Source organism: Centroberyx affinis, unplaced genomic scaffold (assembly GCF_046629955.1).
Source record: "Centroberyx affinis isolate AG114_WGS23_722 - 3 ecotype Tasmania unplaced genomic scaffold, CSIRO-AGI_Caff_v1 ptg001360l_1, whole genome shotgun sequence".
Taxonomy (NCBI): domain Eukaryota; kingdom Metazoa; phylum Chordata; class Actinopteri; order Beryciformes; family Berycidae; genus Centroberyx; species Centroberyx affinis.
This window is the reverse complement of record NW_027279848.1, coordinates 52,501-72,761: the sequence shown is the minus strand read 5'-3', so window position 1 is coordinate 72,761 and position 20,261 is coordinate 52,501. Positions and strand designations below refer to the sequence as shown.

Below are 20,261 nucleotides of genomic sequence, written 5' to 3'. Positions count from 1 at the left end.
TATTTTTCATGACACAATTGCATCCTGTCACTGCATCCCAAAATAAATGAGTTTGAGTGGGGCTGTCCATGGTGCTGAATCTTTTGGCCAAAATAAGGCCCACTGTGCTGACTAGTGAGATAAGTGTGAGTGTGAGAGTGAGAAATTGAGTTGTATTGATTGTTTGGTTGTACTGATTTATTTGCTTTTGTTTGTGAAGCAATCTGTGTCAGAGTCCTGCACCGGGTAACCCGCAAAAAAGTTGTGTAACGGGTGAAAAATATATTTATATAAATTTGCGGGTATGGGCACAGGTAAAAATGAACTAAATGCGGGCGGGCAGCGGGTGGGAACAAACCTATGTTTTTTTTTTCCTGGAGAAATCAGAAATGAAAATGATTGTGCAGTATTTCTAACATCTAAATCAGCTAATATTATCAAGCCTAATCAGCCGGCAGGATTTATTTTATTGTGAAAGCCTACGACACAACCTTTGACCACATCCGGCCAAATAACGGGACGTCACTGATCCGACATGCGACAGGACAGCGATGTAGGCTATAGCTGCTATTATTATTTTAATTATGATTTGAATTCATGTTTCTACATGTTTGACTGTGGACGATATATTCTTTTCCTGCACACACAACCTCAGGCTCAGGGCAATTAAACGTCAGCACTGTAGCAACATAGTTGTGATTGATTCTGCCAAATAGGCACCGCTGCTACGATGTTTCTTGTTCAATTGCAAGTAAAAATAAAGCATTTTAAAGTGAGTGACTGTGTATGTAGCCTGTGTGTTTAATCGCGGGTCGGGTCACGGGTCTTATATTAACGGGTCCGGGCGGGTCCGGATTTGACTTACAGATAATTGCGGGTAACAGGTCAGTTCCGGTGCTGAGCTTTGCGGGTGCGGTCGGGTGCGGGTTTGCAAAACTGGACCTGTGCAGGACTCTGATCTGTGTTAAAGTTCTATAGTAATAATAATAATAATGTCAAAATATTATTTACAGACTGTATTTACAGATAATTTTATTTTTTAGGTCACACAAAGGTAGAATTGTTGCAGAAACATTTGCAAAATCAATTCAATTCAATTCTCAGTTAAATCAACAAGTGATATTCTTCTTCGAAATATCCACTCACAAGCACGCCTGGCATTATGATGCCTTCAACTGACAATCACTGCTGCCATGATCACTGGAAAGTCTGGGCGTGACACCCCTTATAAATGCGCTTCAATTACCACCAACTCTCTGAAGACGCTAATAATTTCACTGTAACTGCATGTGGCAATTAGCGCCGATCTTTGTGAATTGGACTGTTTTTGCAATGAGGCTCATTTGCATAGAAAGGGGCCAATTTTGCACCAAATGTATGCATATTACCTCATTTAAATACGTACAAATAGCACAGGAGCAACGAGACGCTATTTGCATGGCAGCGCAGTTAGCGGTGCATTTCACCCTTTGCGAGTGCTTTGTGAATTACACGGTTTTTTTTTTGTCTTATTTGCACAGGTTTAGCGTCAGCAAAAGCCGCGCAATGCTTTTGTGAATTCGCCCGTGAGTGTAGCGTTGGTTTTTTCGCCCCCACTCTTTTGATAGGTGGGAGTGGCGGGGACCACATCTGGCTGACCTGTAACACTGTGACAGTCAGTTCAGGCTATGGCACAAAGTGTTGTTATCATGTTGTGTCACAGCAGGGAGTGAAGTCAACCACCTCCTAAGCCAATAGAGCTTGTTAGAGGGCAGAGCCTGTGTGAAATAGAGCGATAGTTACGCATTGTAACTCTAGTTCTGTGATCACAGACGGAGGAGACCTGTAACGAGTCGCCCTGTAACGAGTCGCCCTGCCGTTCCACGAGTTGCTGAAGACTTAGTGGATGCAGAATGAGGGGCTGCTCGCCATTTATAGAGTGAGGCGCCATAGGGTGGTATAGGCTCATCCTGATTGGCTGAGCAATGCATGCACATTTCAGTACACTGAGGCAACTAGATGGTTGAGCCAATAAACCCATTAGAGGGTGGAGCCTGTCATAGAACAAACTATCGATCGTTTGTTGTACTGTAAACTGACAGCAAAGAAACAGATCAAAGTCCTTGTGTGTGGAAACAGATTCGACCAACAAAGTGATTCTGATTCCGGTTCTGTTGCAATGCACACAACCCTGATCAAGTATCTCTAACAAAACATGTTTCACATTAAATTCCTACAACATGGCCTCTTTAATTTATCAAGCTTCTCCTCCTGTATCCCAGATCAGTCCATGAACAGCTGGTTTTACTTTCCAGTCGAGATCCTGGTGACCATTTCCTCTGTGGGACTGGAGCTGGTTCCTCTGAATAATACAACAAAGCCAGAGAAGAACAGTTGCTCATGCTGTGAGGAAATGCAAAAAGTTTCCACATTTTATACACAGAAACTATGCACATGATAATACTTTTGCATTTTGATGCCATACTCAAAACAATAGTTTGGAAATTGTGAAAATTGTGAAATGTGAAATCTTGTTGATAAATCTTTTGGTTGGTGTAGAAAAGCACTGAAATGCACTCATTAAAAATAAAAAGTATGTTTCCAATTCTTTTTACTATTTAAGGAATCCTTTATTTATATTTTACTTTATTTTATTTGCATCTTTATCCCAAGGAAATCCAGTGTACATGTAGACTGTCAGGATTACACTAGTCTTGGAAAACCAGGTGAGAAACTGTTTCCTGTCCTGTAACCAAACCGGTTTGTGTTTAGAGCCGAAGGCCTTCGACAGCAGATCCTGGCATCGCAATAAAAAGGTCCATGTTGGGAGGAAAAAGCCCCACCAGACCTACATCCCTGATAATAATACTAATACTAATAATAAATGCTTGAAATAAGGTTTTGTTGTGATAAATCTGTGCTGTAGGTTCTAACCCCGACCTGCCACAAGGTGGAGCTGTTGTTACAGAGAGAGAGAGAGAGAGAGAGTTACAGAGAGAGAGAAAGAGAGAGAGAGACCAACGGATAACACACATACTAACAAATACATACAGTACTTTCCACTGTCTCTGTCTCCTTCACACACACACACGCACACACACTCACACACACATACACATGACACCTACAGCTATAATATCTGCTTGTGTGTTAGTGGTCCACATTAACCTTGTATGGCCAGCAGATGGCGGCAGCAGCAGTGAGGAGTTTCACACCGCTGTGTTTCCCTGTGTGTACTGAGGCTCTGAGGCTGCTGGAGCCAGCAGGTCAGGACATGGAAGACAGGTAGTAAGTAAAGTTTATTTATACAGCAGCTTTCACAGAGCAAAGTCACAAAGTGCTTCACAAGAGTAAAATAGTTAAAAGACCAGAAAACAGTAAAAAACAATAAAACATAAAAACAAAAGACATAAAAACACATAGAACTACAGAGACAGAAGCTGAACGAAGGCCGGTCTGAACAGAAGAGTCTTCAGCTGCTTTTTGAAAGAGTCTCAGATCTTCAGTCCGATGGAAGAGCGTTCCACAGTTTAGGAGCCGCAGTTTCAAAGGTTCAGTCACCTTTAGTTTTGAGTCTAGAGCGAGAGACGAGCAGTCAGGCTGGTCAGAAGACCTCAGTGACCTGCTGGTGCTGAAGGAACGGAGTCCAGGGGTGCATTCCATTTGATAACGATTTCTCCTCGTCTCCTCGCCTCGCGTCTCTTCCTCGACTCCTCGGTCAAAGGTCACAGAGGAAACGAGGAGAAGATGCGAGGAGGCGAGTGAACCTGGCTTGTCAATTGGAACATCCTCACACAGCCATATTGAACTGACGTGTGAAGCGCTGCGTTGAGGCTCCTCCTGCGCAGGATGACAGCTGTCTAAATTATTCTAAGGCTCATGTTTTGTCCACATAAAAACGTTTAACAAAGTTCAGATTAATGTTTAATTCATCTAAATTATGCCAGCCTCTAGTGAGCCTTGTCTACCTCATTAAGGTAGAACACTTAAAAAAAATCCTAATGCCTAAAAAGCGTTTCTGTTTCTGTTTTTATTCAGTTTTTTTGTTATTCTGTCTGCTGTATGCTACATTTTAATTTTGTGAAGCACTTTGTAGCACCCATAAGAAAGGTGCTATACAAATTGTCCAACTTTTATCCTTTATGCGACTTGGATTAGACAACGATCATGTGGCTGTTTGACATCTCACTGGCAATGAACCACAGTGCTTTCTTTTTATTCCTAAATAAATAAATAAATTCCCAAATAACCATAGATCTAGCTGTAAGAGCAAAATGTGCGATTTAAAACAATGAAATGCTGTTAATGATGTTTAGTAAGAATTTATTCTCCCGAAGAGAAATTCCATGGCAACACACACAAACACAATTCACAAGGATGATGAACACTGAATGAGAGACACATCAAACAAACGCAGCAAACCAACTGGTGATCCAGAGAAGACACAGAAGTGATTCCAGCAAAAGACAAACATACCGGCCTTTATGATGAAAATATGTGCTGTCATGGCTACGGTCATTACGCACCGTGACCAAGGTTATGAATATGGTGAGAATGGAAACGGAGGTAGGCTACGCCTACAAGGCAGAGAAATTAGCATTTTATTTATTTATATTAAAAAAAATTCATAAAATTGTCTCTAATATAGTTGAAAATCGCTCCCCCTGCTGCTCAGCCCGTGCGTCCTCTTCGCCTCTTGGCTGCTGGGGGACCTGAGGAAGCCGTGGAGGTCAGAGGTCACACAGGGAGCGGGCAGCAGCATCAGGGGGACTGGGATCGGGGCCGGATGGGGACTGGGATCGGGGCTGGATGGGGAGCGCACAGCGGCTGACTCCAGCTGCCGGTCCTCCACACATGAGTCTGTTAAAGCGGAGGGAGTGTGATGGCCTCCCCCCGGTGGTCTCATGCACGAGGGAGAACCAGGACCAGCTGCAGCCGTTTGCTCCCCATCCTCAGTCCCAGAGCCTGCTGCTGACTTGAGGTTCTGCTAGAGAGAGACCGCATGGTGAAAGAGTCGCATGTGTGCATTTATAGGCTATGTCTATGTCCTAATGAACAGATTTCATTCAGGCTTATTAGATCATGGAATGTCATTCATATTAATGATAAATCCTATAAAATAACTCCATATAAAATTCACGTTACTTGTCCCTATAATTACATTCAAGCCTTAATGCCTATATACCCTTCATTAACAAATGTTTGGCTAACATTTAAAACCTCTGCTATTTCTGTTTGAAGAATATATAACAAGTTGGGGCTACTTACACCTGTGTTTTTTTTTTCTGCCAATGCCCCCAGTTTTTTGATGGTGTGGAGGCGGGCTTATATCCGCACGTGCCAATGGTTAATTGACTTCACTCATTATTTCCGCATCAAGGATACACCTGAGTATCCTCCGACCACGCCTTATTGGAGGACAGAGGCGAGGAGACTTGAAGGATCCTTCATGCATCTTTTAACCAATTGGAACATCCTTAATGATGGCAGCTCATTTTTGGATGCCGGGTCAGCGAGGAGACGAGGTCGCGAGGACGGAGGAGGAGACACGAGACAATGCACCCGAGGAGACATGAAGAATCCTTCATGCGTTTTTTGACCAATTGGAACATCCTTCATGATGGCGGCTCATTTTTGGATGCCGAGTCAGCGAGGAGACGAGGCCGCGAGGACGGAGGAGAGGATGCATTTTGGCCAAATGGAATGCACCCCAGATGTTGAGCTGCCTGACCATGCAGGGCTTCATATGTGATTACAAGAACATTGAATCCTAAACTTGATGGGAAGCCACTGTAAAGAAGCTAAGATGAGTGAGATGTGAGTCATCCTGCTGGACCTGGTCAACAGCCTGGCGGCGTTCTGGACCATCTGGAGAAGGTCCAGGGACAGGTGGGCTGTTATGTCTTGATAAAATCTGCTTTTGTGTGTCTTGCTATTCCTGATGTTTGTTCTATATCTTTCTGTTCTATGGCTGATTGATGATCAGTTAGATCCAGTTCAGTCTCTGCACAGACAGACTGTGATAAAGAGCTGCAGAAATAAACAAACTTGAACTTCAACACTTTACATTTATAATACACATTACATCCTGGTCATTTCTGTGAGAATCAGCTTCAATTTCCAGTTCACCAACATGTCAAGCAACCAATAGTAAGGAGGTCAAAGGTCCGAGGTCACAGCACCTAAAGGCTTAAAGAGACAGTTGGGAATTTTTTACATCTATTCTTATTTTCTACTCTGTGATGTTGTTGATTGGGAGATAACATTTTCACTTTTAGTCAATACTTTGCCTCATAACAGGCAGTCCCTGCTACTGTGAACATGCATAATATCAGCCAGCCGACCAGAAAATATCACAGGAAATGTCTACAGAGAACAGAGACAGCACAAGGAAGGGATCTAGTGAGAGTTTGACTTCAAAACGATACGTGATGGACTGCCGGCTTTATGTTTGCTTTAGGGTCACTGTGGAGTTTAAGTGTTTTAGGAACTGAATGGAGTTTGACCCCGTTTACGTCCATTAGAACTGGAACACCCAGAATAAGATTACATGTCAGAAATTCCAAACTATCCCTTTAGTACAGTGTGATACTGTATGTGGGAGCTGAAGTAGTTTTACTGAGGGAAGGAAGAGCGTCATTCTCCCCACTTCCTTGTGATTCGAACTACCAACTTTATGGTCACAAGCCGCCTCGCACCACCATCCCACTGGAAGTCTGAATACATGGGAAAGAACTGGAGTGACTGGAGTGGGACGATACAGACGATACAGACGATAAAAGCTCGGGTTTATACAGGGTTCTCTGGTTCTACACTAAACCATAATGTCTCAAAGAACTCTCTGATTGGTTAAAATAAAAATCAACTGGTAAATCAGAATAAAGACCCCAGTGCGGTTCTAAAAAAGTTCTTGTAATAGTACTGATATGGTTTTCATGTATTCTTAAAGGGTTTTTTACAGCACCATAAAGGTTGTATGTAATTATTTGTGCATAGTGCTATAGAGAACCATCTAAAAGGTTTCTTTATAGAGAACCTTCTAAAAGGGTTCTTTATAGCACCATAAAGGTTGTATGTAGTTATTTGTGCATAGTGCTATAGAGAACCTTCTAAAAGGGTTCTTTATAGCACCATAAGGGGTTCTGTGGTGGTTAAGCCTTAAGAACCATTTCTGGTACTATATAGAACCTTTTTGTGAGGAATAGCTCTGTATCTCCAGCAGCTTGTTCCACACTTCAAACACTTCAAACAATATGCACCATAAGAACTTAAATTACCATCATACACATTTTAATGAAAAAGTTTTACAAAAGTTTTTTAATGCAAAAGTTTCACAAAAGATTAAGTACAAAGTGCTGTTCATTTGATATGCGGCAAAAAAAAAAATTCAACAAAAAATGACAGCGGGTTTTTTTGTTTACAAAAAAAACTTTACAGTTTTAATTCAAGTTTTTGCTACTTGTAATTTATTAGTCTATATTTTAAAACCACAGATTATTCTACCTCTTCTACCCAACTATTATTTAAGCAAAGGTGTTACTCTGACTCATCATTTTTGTGCATGTGCTTTACTTTCATTTTGTCGTTTTGTTGTTTGTTTTTTCAAGATCTCCTTTGGAACAAAACTCTTAAGAAACTGCAGTAGCTAAAAACCTAGTTGTGTAAATCGTACTGAGCGCCGGTGGAGGCTGAACAGGGGAAGTGTGGACAGAGCTGGTCTATTGTGAACAGAGCGCCATGCGGTTTTCTGCAGGAAGACAGTTCAGCGCTGTTGTTGTTTTGTCTTGAGGAAACACAAAGAGACAAAGGGATGTTTCCCCGGCTGAAGGCCAAACCCAGCAGACCGCTCCCTGCTACGTTACTCCCATCAAAACAGAGCAGAGTAGTCCAAACAGGAATGACTCAGTTCCTGCTTATGTGAGGAGTTTTTAGGATTCATGATGTAAACACACACTGTCTCCAGGTGAGGGATGCTGAGTCATTCACAGGCTGACATCCACCTGGACCAGAGGAAACATTTTACCTTTCAGATGCTCAAAGCTGCTCTGTGCATCATTTTAGCCACAACAGATCATTGTCAAGTGAACAGACACTTATATATATATATAATTATAATATATATAATTGGTATAATTTGCCAACTCTGAGGAAGATGTTTAGTGGAAACGTCGGCTGTGAGGAACATGCAGCCGTGAACCTCAAGAAGTCTGTAAGTGTCCAGGTAAAATAGCTTTGTTTACCTTGTTTACCTTTGTATATTTACCATGAACCAATGAGAGCCTGGTGGAGACGACTGCTTTCCTCTGTCTCCCTCTGGTAGTATTGTTAGTTCTAGTGTTTCTCCACTTTAAGACTACATTTCCCATCAGCCCCGTTGCCTCCTGCCTCTCTCTCTCTCTCTCTCCCTGAACAGGATCAACATGTTGGAAGTGATTTTTCCAACTTCCTTTCTCTCCTTCCACCATCTGCTGCCAGAAACTCTGAAAGCTTTAGCTCCGTTTGCTCTGGAAGAACAGAAGCCGATTTGTCCCGTAAAGCGATAACTCTAAACCTAAATCCAGCAGATTTCCCTCCAGATCCACCAGGTGGAGAAACAATGGAGAATACAGTGGAGAGGCTGTTAATAAATTATACTAATGTCTCTTATGTTGAAAAGCGACACAATGAGTGTTTTCCCAAATTAAGCACATGGAAATGTTGAAAATTACATCTTTTTTAACATTTATGATTTGGTTCTGTAAAAACAGATTGGTATTTACAGGCGTTATTTACAGTTGTAGTCACTTAAATCACTCAAAAGTATTTTTTCTCACTTAATGCCTTCTGCTTCACAAACAATTCAGAACCCAATGAACCCAGTTCTGTGACTGATCGGTGCTTGTGTGTGTGTGTCTGTGATGCAGATGCTGTTTGAACTCAATAAGAACTCAGTCTTTTCCAGTGTTCACTGAATGGCAGTTTCACCTATTGATAATGTCCTGAGGGCGGAGCCAGGCCGGACCTCTTTTCGGCGTTCCCGGAGTTCCTTGGTGCGTTGGTTACGGCGGGCGTGGCAGCACCATCCAGGCCCAGCGAGCGCCGGTATGCCGCCGACAGTCGGTACAGCACCTCCGGGTGCTGGGCGTCGGCCTTCTGTGTCATCAGCATCTCAAACAGCGTGCTGACCTCGGACAGCAGAGCGCCACCCAGTGGGCCGTCCCTCTCCAGCGTTTTACCTGAGAGTAGGAAGAAGGAGAGAGAGGTCTCACTCTGCTTCTATTTGTAGGAACCACAAAGAGTAGGCTCTCAGTAGATTGGTGTTAAAGTAGTGAGATATGATCTTCTGTTTAAAACATCTAAGGTATAATTTCTGTTCTGTAACTACTACTGGGCTACTTTGTGCTTTTACTTAAGTACATGTTGACAGCACTATTTTTACTTCAATAACATTTCAGCAAATTAACAGCATTTTGTTCCCTCTCCACCCCTGGGGTCATCTTCTAAAACAGAGATTATCTTTGTTTTTTTACCAAAGGTAGAGAAGGAGGCAGAGTCTAGTCCATCCCGGGGGCAGAGCACGGTGTCGGGGGACGGCGGCCCGTTGGGGACAAAAACGTTGTCATGGTAATCGCCAGCGAGGGGGAGGGAGAGTCTGGCCATCCATGCCGGGTCATCCACCTCCGAGAAGACATCATCTGGAGGGAGAGAGAGAGAGAGAGACTGAGAGATTAAGAGGTTAGAACTGCAGTTTTACTTTTTTTTTTTTATCTATTCCAGACATTCAGGCCTCCGTGACGCCTGGCAGCGCTGACAGACGACAGATGAAGTGAAATCTGTTCGGTTCAGTCCGACGAGACGAAACAGGAAGAAGAGTTTTTCATCTGCCGGCTGTCGACAGGCACTTCCTGCCGTCCGAGCGGTCAGATGCTAAATGTCCAGACCGCATCCAGACCGCTGAGAAACCGCAGAGAAACCGCTTCCACCGGCCGCCTTCTCCAGCCTCACATTCCAGGCATTCTGGGAGATGTAAACGGCGGGTGTGTCCTGAGACTGTGAGTCTGTCTGTCTTCTCTGGTTTAACAAAAAACCTCAGATCATCTGATGTCATTTCCTGCAAATATGCTGAAAATTTAAATATTCTTCACATTTATTTATCCACATATCTTTATTCTAGTTTGTCCCCCATTTGCTCAATTTTTTTCCTATTTATTTATTATTTATATCCTTTTTATATCCTATTTTTCTTGGCTGTGTCATATTATCTGACTTGATTTACCCCCAGGATCATTAATGTCTCACCTAATGTAATGTAATATAAAGTAATCTACCTAGCACGAAAGACCTCAGCTCCATGGTCAAATCCCTTCATCTATGTGGACGAGTGTTTCAGGAGGTTGACAAGCAGCAGGACTGAACATGATGGAGAGAATAAAGAGTGATAATGAATAAAGAGCAAGAAAATAAAGAAGTTCACACTATTTCTGTGTTCAGTTCCTAAAATGAAACTTCTTCTCTGCTTACACTCATTAAACTTTTGGCCTGGAAGAGCTTTGCTTCGCTCTGCCTGTGGTCTCTTTCATCTTATCACAACCAGATGCAGGGTTTTAGTTTACACACACACACACACACACACACACACTTAAATCCCCCCATGCTTTCTCAACATATCACCACGGACACATCCAACACAAAATCCTCCTTAAGTTCCCACCAAATCTCGTCTGTCTCGTCTCTCAGGTGTTTGTTTCCACATGGAGGGTTAGAGGTTAACTAAACCTAACCCTAAACTTAACAACCTAACCCTAACTAACCCTAACCTAAACCCTAGGCAGAGAGCTGCAGTAACTAACTGCAGTAACTGATGCAGTGGAGGATAAAAACCTAAACTCACTTTACCTTCCATTTTATTTGCAGAATCAAGTTTAGCAGCTTTAGGTGAAATAAACCTTTATAAATTCACAGTAGATCATTGTAACACTGGACTCAAAGCTCCTGACCTTGTTTCCATTGCTGTTTATCAAGCTATTATTACTTTCTCGTTAGAGAAAGGCATTTTTCCTTCTGTTTTTAAACATGCGGTGGTCCAACCTCTTTTAAAGAAACCTAACTTTGATCCTTCTGTTTGTAACAATTTTAGGCCCATTTCTAAACTTCCATTTTTATCAAAGGTTTTAGAGAAAGTTGTATCATTTATGTGTCATAATAACATCTTTGAGAAATTTCAGTCAGGTTTTAGAGCTTTACACAGTACAGAAACTGCCCTCCTCAAGGTAACCACTGACCTTCTTTTAGCAGCTGACGGGGGAAAAGTGCAAGTTTAATTATTTTAGACCTAAGTGCAGCCTTTGACACAGTAGATCAGCCATTTTAACTGACCGTCTGAACACACCTAGGTTGGCGCCAAGGACACTGCACTTAGTTGGTTTTATTCCTACCTTTCAGAAAGAACCTTCTCAGTCACCATAGGTAACTACTCATCTTCTACAACTCACATTACCTGTAGTGTACCGCAAGGTTCTATTTTAAGTCAAATTTTATTCTCAATCTACATGCTGCCACTTGGCCAAATTATCCAAAGACACAATGTCTCTTTTCATTGCTACACAGATGACACATTGACACACCTTCCCCTGAAACATGCTGACCCAAACAGCCTAGCTGCTGCAGCAGATTGCCTCAGTGATATCAACTGTTGGATGGCACAGAGTTTTCTTCAGCTCAATAGCTCAAAATCGTAAATCATATTGTTCAGTCCCCCAAATTCTATCAGTCTTATTGAGAGGCCTTGGTCCTCTGTCTGCAAATGTGAAGCCTGCTGCCAGAAACTTAGTACTATTTGACTCTGACCTAAACTTTGAACCACAGATTAAAAAAAGTTGTCTAGTCCTGCTTCTTTCAACTGAGAACCATCTCCAGAATCAAACCAGTACTGTCACACAGCGACCTGGAAAAAGTAATTCACGCTCTAATCTTCTCACGACTCGACTGCTGTAACTCGCTCCTTTCTGGCATCAGCCAAAAGTCACTCAGCAGCTCGGCTTCTTATTGGTTTTAAGAGCGACATCTCATCGATCCTGGCTTCTCTCCATTGGCTCCTTGTTCGGTTTAGAATTGATTTTAAGATTTTACTGATGTTGGCCCCATATGAGCCGGTGCTCAGCCTCAGATCCCCAGATTCCCTTCTGGCCGTTCCAAAGTCTAGACTTAAAACAAAAGGTGACCGTGTTTTTTCCTTCAGGACCCCTCGGCTCTGAACCTGCCTGAGGAGAGAAGGCTGGCAGAATCAGTGACTTCTTTTAAATCACTTCTTAAAACCCATTTGTATAGACTTCCATTTATGTGATGTCATCTTTTCTATCTTATCTTTTATCGTCTTTTTATTGTCTCTTTATTCGCTTTTTATCATCTTTTTATCATCTTTCTATTGTCTTTTTACTTCTTTTATCTTTTTTATCTTACTTTTATTTTATTTTAACCTTACTGTTCATTTTGGTTTTCATTTTACGATTATACCACTATTTACTTGATGTTGCTCTTTTCCATCTCTGTCTTATGAATGTAATCCCTGTTTATTATTGTTTTATTGCTTTTTAAATTCATATTTTGAGTATTCTGCTTTTATTTTGTCTGTCAAAGCACTTTGTAAACTCTGGTTTTTAAGGTGCTATATATATATATAAGAATAAAGTTATCATTATTATTATTATTATTATTACTGACCAACTTTGATTTTCTGGCAGTGCCTCGATATTTTGGCAGTGCGCCACAAATAATGACTAGTTCCTGCTTCCTGCCCCGCCCCCTTGTTTGACGGACAACCTGCAGCTCCTCCTACAGATCTGATGTTATGAAAAACCACAAAGCTTCAGACTTTCACAAGTTTATTTCGGGCGATTCTCAGAAGAACTTCAGATGAAGCAGATCCAAACCTTAACTGTTCTGCTCCTCCTATTATTATTATTTATCTGATCCACGATTGATGCCTAACGGAGAAAAGCAGTCTGCTGCCTCATGATGTGGGTTAGGTTTTAACTAACCTAACTTAGCCTAACTTAACTAACCTAACTAACTTAACTTAGCCTAACTTAACTAACCTAACTAACTTAACCTAACTTAACTAACCTAACTAACCTAACTTAACTAACATAACCCTAACCCTTGTGTTCAGCTGAGCAGCAACTCAACTGTTTCTGAGTGAAACTTTTCATCCAAAACACAAAGATTCTTTATACAGCAGGGAGACTGTGAATTAATGAATAAGAAACTTTTACAGATTTTACAGATACTAAATGAACAACTGCAGAGTCAAAACTAATCTGAAGCAACAAATTAAACACACACACAAACACACACACACACACACACACACACACACACACAGCCACCCTGCCCTCAACACTCATAATATCATCTTCAGAACTAAACAAAGGACCAGGTGTGTGAGTGTGTGTGTGTGTGTGTGTGTGTGTCACAAATCATAGCCTTTAAGATGCAGTTACAGGGGAGAAATAACTCAGAGAGAGAGGAATGTGTTGCCGGTGGCTGCATCAAAGCTTGAAAGAACACACACACATGTACACACACACACACACACACACACACATGTCACACTCCTCTGGTATGAGTTACACTGATGATAGAGCCTGCAGGGTAGAGGTGAGTCAAGCATGACACACACACACACACACACACACAGAACAGTACATACTCCCCCTCACTGTCTTTGTTTCTCTCTCTCTCTCTCTCTCTCTCTCTCTCTCTCTCTCTCTCTCTCTCCTTTGTCTGCAGTCTGTTTTTCTCTCTCTCTCTAGTCATAAAGTGAAGCTCGTTCTCCCATCAGGAGGTAAATCCCCTTCACTCGCCCCGGGCTCTGATCACTACAATACCAGGAAGGAGCCATTTACCCCCCCCCCCCCCCCCCCCCCCCCACACACACACACACACACACACACACACACACACACACACACACACACACGCACACACACACACACACACACACCTACACACACACACACACACACACACACACCTACACGCACACACACCACACACACCTACACACACACACACACATGCACGCACACACACACACATACCATGTCTACTGTATGCAGTTTGGACATGCTAACATGCTAACAATGCTACCACCAGGATCAGACTGATATCTGGTCTGATATCGTCCTTTTATTAACTTGACCTGCTCCAGTCTGGTGATGCAGTTTGGCTGATTACATATTGATTGTAGAATTAGTACAATTGGTCCCTAATGGTATATATGAATGAATATCAGTACAAAACATTTTCAATCCAAAAATATCAGTATCAGCCTTAAGAAACCCATGTCTGTGGAGCCTGACTGTGATGTGAATGTAAACCCTGCTGCTGTTATTTCCTGCTTTCTTCCTGTTTTGGACAATTTGTCGGTATGTTTCCATTGTGAGAGAACAGGCTGAATGTGCTGCTGGTTAGAGTTTAGGGTCAGGGTTTAAGGTTTAGGGTTTAGGGAGCTGCTGTCTCCATGGGAACCTGCAGGTTCACAGTTCAACAGCCTTTGTCCACAATCAAAGAGTTTGAGCTAAACTCATTAGCACCAGTTTACACTTTACACCAGCAAGTTAAAATAGAAAGAGAATAAAACTGGAGACTGAGTTCCACTATACTGCACTACTACTACTACTACTACTATTACTACTACTACTACTACTGCTGCTGCTGCTGCTGCTGCTCAAACGAGAATCAAATGAGAAATGATAAAAAGCATAAACCTTTAAAGCTGCAGGTTCAGGGTGAGACTTTGCTTCTGCAGAATTGTTCATTTGTGCTCCACCGAGCGATTTGTAGTTTACCTTGTTAAACTTTACGCATGTATGCATGTGTGTGTTCGTACCAGTGTGGTTGAGCAGGTTGTTAAGCCCCTCCTCCAGCTGAGGGTCAATGGGCGAGTCTCTTCCTGGGTCCCAGTCCATGTCACCGGCCTCGCTCTCACCGTGTCCGCTATCTTTGGTGCTCTGCCAGTCGGGACAGTCCTGGCCTCCATATCTGGACACACACACAACACTCGCTGTCAAACGGAGTGACTCCTCTATCCAAGAGACAGAGGTACCAATGATAGATTGGATCTGAGTGGATAAAGTGTCTTCATTCACAGATTTACAGATTGAAGTAGATGTGCAAGTGTGCTTTCCTAGCTGTTCACATTATCAGGTGTACAGATGTAAACATGAACAGGAATATCAGGAAGAGTGATGCCTCTTAAAGAGTATCTCCACACTAAAACAGTTTGGGGGTTGTAACCTGATATATACTGCTATATAATCAATATGACTGGCTATGACGCCGGTCATTGTCAACATTTGAGCAGCAATGTGCTGGTGCAGTATTTATCTCAATAATCCTGGCTCAGTGTTGATCTCAGTAAACCTGAAGAACCCAGAAGGTTCCCTGAAGAACTCTTTCATAAAGGTTTATGAATCCTGAAAGGTTTATGAATCCTGAACATGCGGACTTCCCCCAATCCTCTGATGCTTGAAGATTATTCCATTAGTCAGGTCAAATTTATTAAATACAAATAAAAACAAGACAAAACATGTTGTAAATTTTAAGATATGAGGCCAGAGATTGAGTATGTGTGTGATAAAATGATGATAAAATGCCTGCCCCTTACTGCAAACACTGTGGATCACTGAGATGGAACTGTTACACACACACACACACACACACACACACACACACACACACACGCACACACACACGCACACACACTCACACCTCTAAACTTTATCTGAGTGTGTGCCTGGAGGCAAATTGTTTGTAGAAAGTTGGACCAGCTGCAGGTGTGACGGACGTTTGCACAGACGCAGCACAGAGAGTTTCAGTGATGAAGCAAGAGGAAACAAATGTACCCAGTCTGCTGGGTGTTGAAGGCTAAAACACCCAGTCTGTTAAAACACCCAGTCTGTTAAACACCCAGTCTGTTAAAACACCCAGTCTGTTAAACACCCAGTCTGCTAAAACACCCAGTCTGTTAAACACCCAGTCTGCTAAACACCCAGTCTGTTAAAACACCCAGTCTGCTAAACACCCAGTCTGTTAAAACACCCAGTCTGTTAAACACCCAGTCTGCTAAACACCCAGTCTGTTAAAACACCCAGTCTGTTAAAACACCCAGTCTGTTAAAACACCCAGTCTGCTAAACACCCAGTCTGCTAAAACACCCAGTCTGCTAAACACCCAGTCTGCTAAAACACCCAGTCTGCTAAACACCCAGTCTGCTAAACACCTTGTCTGCTAAACACCCAGTCAGTTAAAACAACCAGTCTGCTAAACACCCAGTCTGCTAAAACTCCCAGTCTGCTAGACACCCAGTCTGCTAAACACCCAGTCTGCTAAACACCCAGTCTGCTAAACACCCAGTCTGTTAAAACACCCAGTCTGCTAAACACCCAGTCTGTTAAAACACCCAGTCTGCTAAACACCCAGTCTGTTAAAACACCCAGTCTGTTAAAACACCCAGTCTGCTAAACTCCCAGTCTGCTAAACACCCAGTCTGCTAAACACCCAGTCTGTTAAAACACCCAGTCTGTTAAAACTCCCAGTCTGCTAAACACCCAGTCTTCTAAAACTCCCAGTCTGCTAAACACCCAGTCTGCTAAACACCCAGTCTGCTAAAACACCCAGTCTGCTAAACACCCAGTCTGCTAAAACTCCCAGTCTGCTAAACTCCCAGTCTGCTAAACACCCAGTCTGCTAAACACCCAGTCTGCTAAACACCCAGTCTGCTAAAACTCCCAGTCTGCTAAACACCCAGTCTGCTAAACACCCAGTCTGCTAAACACCCAGTCTGCTAAAACACCCAGTCTGCTAAACACCCAGTCTGCTAAACACCCAGTCTGCTAAAACTCCCAGTCTGCTAAACACCCAGTCTTCTAAACACCCAGTCTGCTAAACACCCAGTCTTCTAAACACCCAGTCTGCTAAACACCCAGTCTGCTGTGGATTATATTTTGACAGTCGGGACCAAAAATAACACTTTCTGATTTGTCATCATTACGCTGGAGGATCCAGCTCTTGATATGTACAAGGTTCTCACTGATATTAACATCTAAAAGACACGGAGCATGGTTCTCCATCATGGTTCTCCCTCATGGTTCTCCATCATGGTTCTCCATCATGGTTCTCCATCATGGTTCTCCATCATGCTCCATGAAGGTCCAGCAGTCTGCAGCCTCCAGCACAGCAGCTGTTTCACTGATTAACAGGAAGTCAGAGCGGTGAAGACCAGCAGACTGTTTCAGGTTCGGGAATGAAGGCCTTCACCAGTATAGTGACATGACATGTGTGTGTGTGTCTGTGTGTGTGTGTGTGTGTGTGTGTGTGTGTGTGTGTGTGTGTGTGTGTGTGTGTGTGCGCGCAGGTGTGTGTGTGAGTGTGTGCATGTTCATGTTGAAACAGTCCACTGTGTGCAGCAGACTATTGAGGTGATGTCAGATCTAATCTCATCACCATGGCAACGCTGTGGCCGCTGCTTCCTGTCAGAGACTCTGATTCACTGAGATGGAACTGCTACGACCTGCCTTCACACACACACACACACACACATACACACACACATACACACACACACACACACACACACACACACACACACAAGTTATGAGACATGCTTCCGGTGGCCTTAAAGGTTTCAGTCCCTTTTCTTTTCCTCCTGTTGTTCTTGAGGTTTGGGGGTTTGGGGGTTGGGGAGCTGATTCTCCTCCTCAGAGTCTCTCAGTTATTTCAGTCTCATTAGGGTTAGGTTTGTAAAAAGATATCCCATGACTCCCCCTGGGTCAGGGTTTAGGGTTAGGGAGCTGGTTCAGTTCTTTCAGTCTCATCACAGCAGAAACAGTCAGAGGAAGAGGAAGAGATAAATCAGAACAGATTCTTCCTTCAGCCGACTGTCTAAAAGCAGAATAAAGTCAGTGTTTAAAGGGGAATGCCACCAATTTTAAAGGGTAATACCAGTGTAATTAAATTTGTTTTCTTATCGCCATCACAGCCCATGAAACGTCTGAACTCTGATGTTCAGGGTCAGAAGCCCTGCTGACAAACTGCTGCCTTCACTAACATAACGCATCATGTTAAAAAGCATGTGTGTTGCAGTTTTTCCTTACATGACTTATTGCGTTTAGTGGGACTATTTTCTGTTTTTCCATCACTGCTCATTCTTACTTCTGGTGGCAGTGAAGAGCAGCAACGAGGCAAAGACACACAATGATCTACTGTTGATACGAGTGAAATAATTATGCCGTTATAAAGTCATGATGACAAAAACAATGGAGCCTATGACTTCAACCTGCAGTAGAACAGACAGCAGATAGAAATCAGAGAAAAATCAGAGATGATGTCACTGATGCCCCATAGACAATGAATGGAGCACTGTAGACATAAGAGTGAGTTGTCACACCAAAGTGAAGTTTATATTCTAGCACTGCAAACAGGTATAAATCATAATTTAAACCTCATTTGTGTGCAAAAACTCACACAAAAAGATTTTACAAATTTAGTACTCCAGTTTCTAGCTGTAGGAAAAAGAGGTGAGTTCATATTATTGTCTGAACTGTCCTGGGGCAAGAAGAACAGGTGAGCTGTTAAAATGGGGGGCATTCCCCTAAAAGCCTGGCTGACCTGTGGGGGGGGGGGGGGGGGCAACTGGCTCTAAAACAAAGCACCAATACTCTGGAAGGAGAGATCAGAAGGAAAAGAGCGGACATCTTTTTTTAGTCATGACTCTTCCATTTATTTTTAATGGGAGATTCCTGCGAGGCTTGAATGCTTTGAGGTTAGAGACCAAGTGGAAAATTGCTGCCAGACTGTTTGACTGTTGTTTCTTACAGTAATACATATTAATTTATTGATATACAGTCACTACTGAGCTGTTGTGATTGGATAGTTTTCCTCTCTGATTCGTCTTGCCGTTGTCCAGAGAGACAAAATGTCTATAGTTCAAATGTTGCAGCTCAATTTGTGAAATCTTTAGAGACTTGGCTTTAAGTTTACGGCTCAATCCGCTGCTTGGTCCAAACCGCTGGCAGCAATATTTACCTTCACCATGTTGGTGTAACCTGACCCTAACCCAATATTTACCTTCACCATGTTGGTCATTGGGCCAATCCAGTGTGTAAAGGTGATGATACACAGGATAACGCTAACCTTAGCAAGCCTAGACCTAACGACCCTTAGGGCAAATTTGGAGATACATTTTGCTATAAATATTTTCTCACTGAAAACATTATATCAGTTTGAAATCTAGCCAAACTTGGCAACGTTTCAACACCAACCAATCAGGTCAGGTGACCTGTCCTCAGTCCAAAGTATTTTAGAAACTGTCAAACTGCTACTAAATACTAAATACAAGTAGGAAATAATAGCTGTGATTCTTTTTGTAAAGCATTTAATCAAGCTACAATACCCGTTATGAAACTCCAATGGAAACCTTGATAAAATGATTAAATTATTACATTTTCAGTAGAAAAGAGGAGACCAAGATGACATAAATGGCAGCAATATCTGTTATTACTCCTACAACTGTCAGATTGCCCTCTTTGCCCATTGTCCGGCCAATTAGTCATTGCCCATTGCCCACATTTTGCCCCAAATTTGTCCTAAAAACTTTGAGAGAGAGAGAGAGAGAGAGAGAGAGAGACAGAGAGAGAGAGAGAGAGAGAAAGACAGATAGAGAGAGAGAGGGAGAGAGAGACAGACAGAGAGAGAGAGAGAGAGAGAGACAGATAGAGAGAGAGAGAGGGACAGAGAGAGGGACAGAGAGAGAGAGAGAGAGAGAGAGAGAGAGACAGATAGAGAGAGAGAGAGGGAGAGAGAGAGACAGAGAGAGAAAGAGAGAGGGACAGAGGGAGAGAGAGAGAGGGAGAGAGAGAGATGTATGTGTGTGTATGTGAGCTGCATAGTTGGGCCAATGTTTATCACTTGCTGGGAAGTTTCCATCATTAGTCTGTACCAGATAATAAAGTTGGAATAAAAGTTAAATAAGTTTAAGTTTAAAAAAGAGTATAAAAAAGTTGAATACAAGTGTTGATCTCCTACAGCAGCTGAACAGTTTAAAGTTTGAATGAATTCTGTAGCAGCTGGAATGTGCAAATTAGGTGAAACTTTAATGATCAGAATATGGACAATTTGGTAACTTTGAAGAAATATTCTCCTGACACAGGTAGAGGTTCTGACTCTGATAACTTGAACTCAACATGCAGAAGTCCAACACAGCAGAACCGCATATTCAAACACAGGATAGTTTATCTAGAGAGAAACCGGACTGTTGCATTTCC

The 20,261-nt window shown here is 42.5% G+C and overlaps 1 protein-coding gene across 1 annotated transcript in view; it reads right to left on the bottom strand.

The window, feature by feature from the left end:
- Nucleotides 1-8,922: 8,922 nt before the first annotated feature.
- Nucleotides 8,923-20,261, bottom strand: part of pcdh12 (protocadherin 12) — a 19,462-nt gene continuing 8,123 nt past the window's right edge. Inside the window, exons 3-5 of the mRNA XM_071525910.1 lie at nucleotides 14,828-14,979; nucleotides 9,468-9,632; nucleotides 8,923-9,173 (exon numbers count right to left, since the gene is read on the bottom strand). Coding sequence (XP_071382011.1) covers nucleotides 8,923-9,173; nucleotides 9,468-9,632; nucleotides 14,828-14,979 — 568 coding nt within the window. The remainder of the gene's footprint in view (nucleotides 9,174-9,467; nucleotides 9,633-14,827; nucleotides 14,980-20,261) is intronic.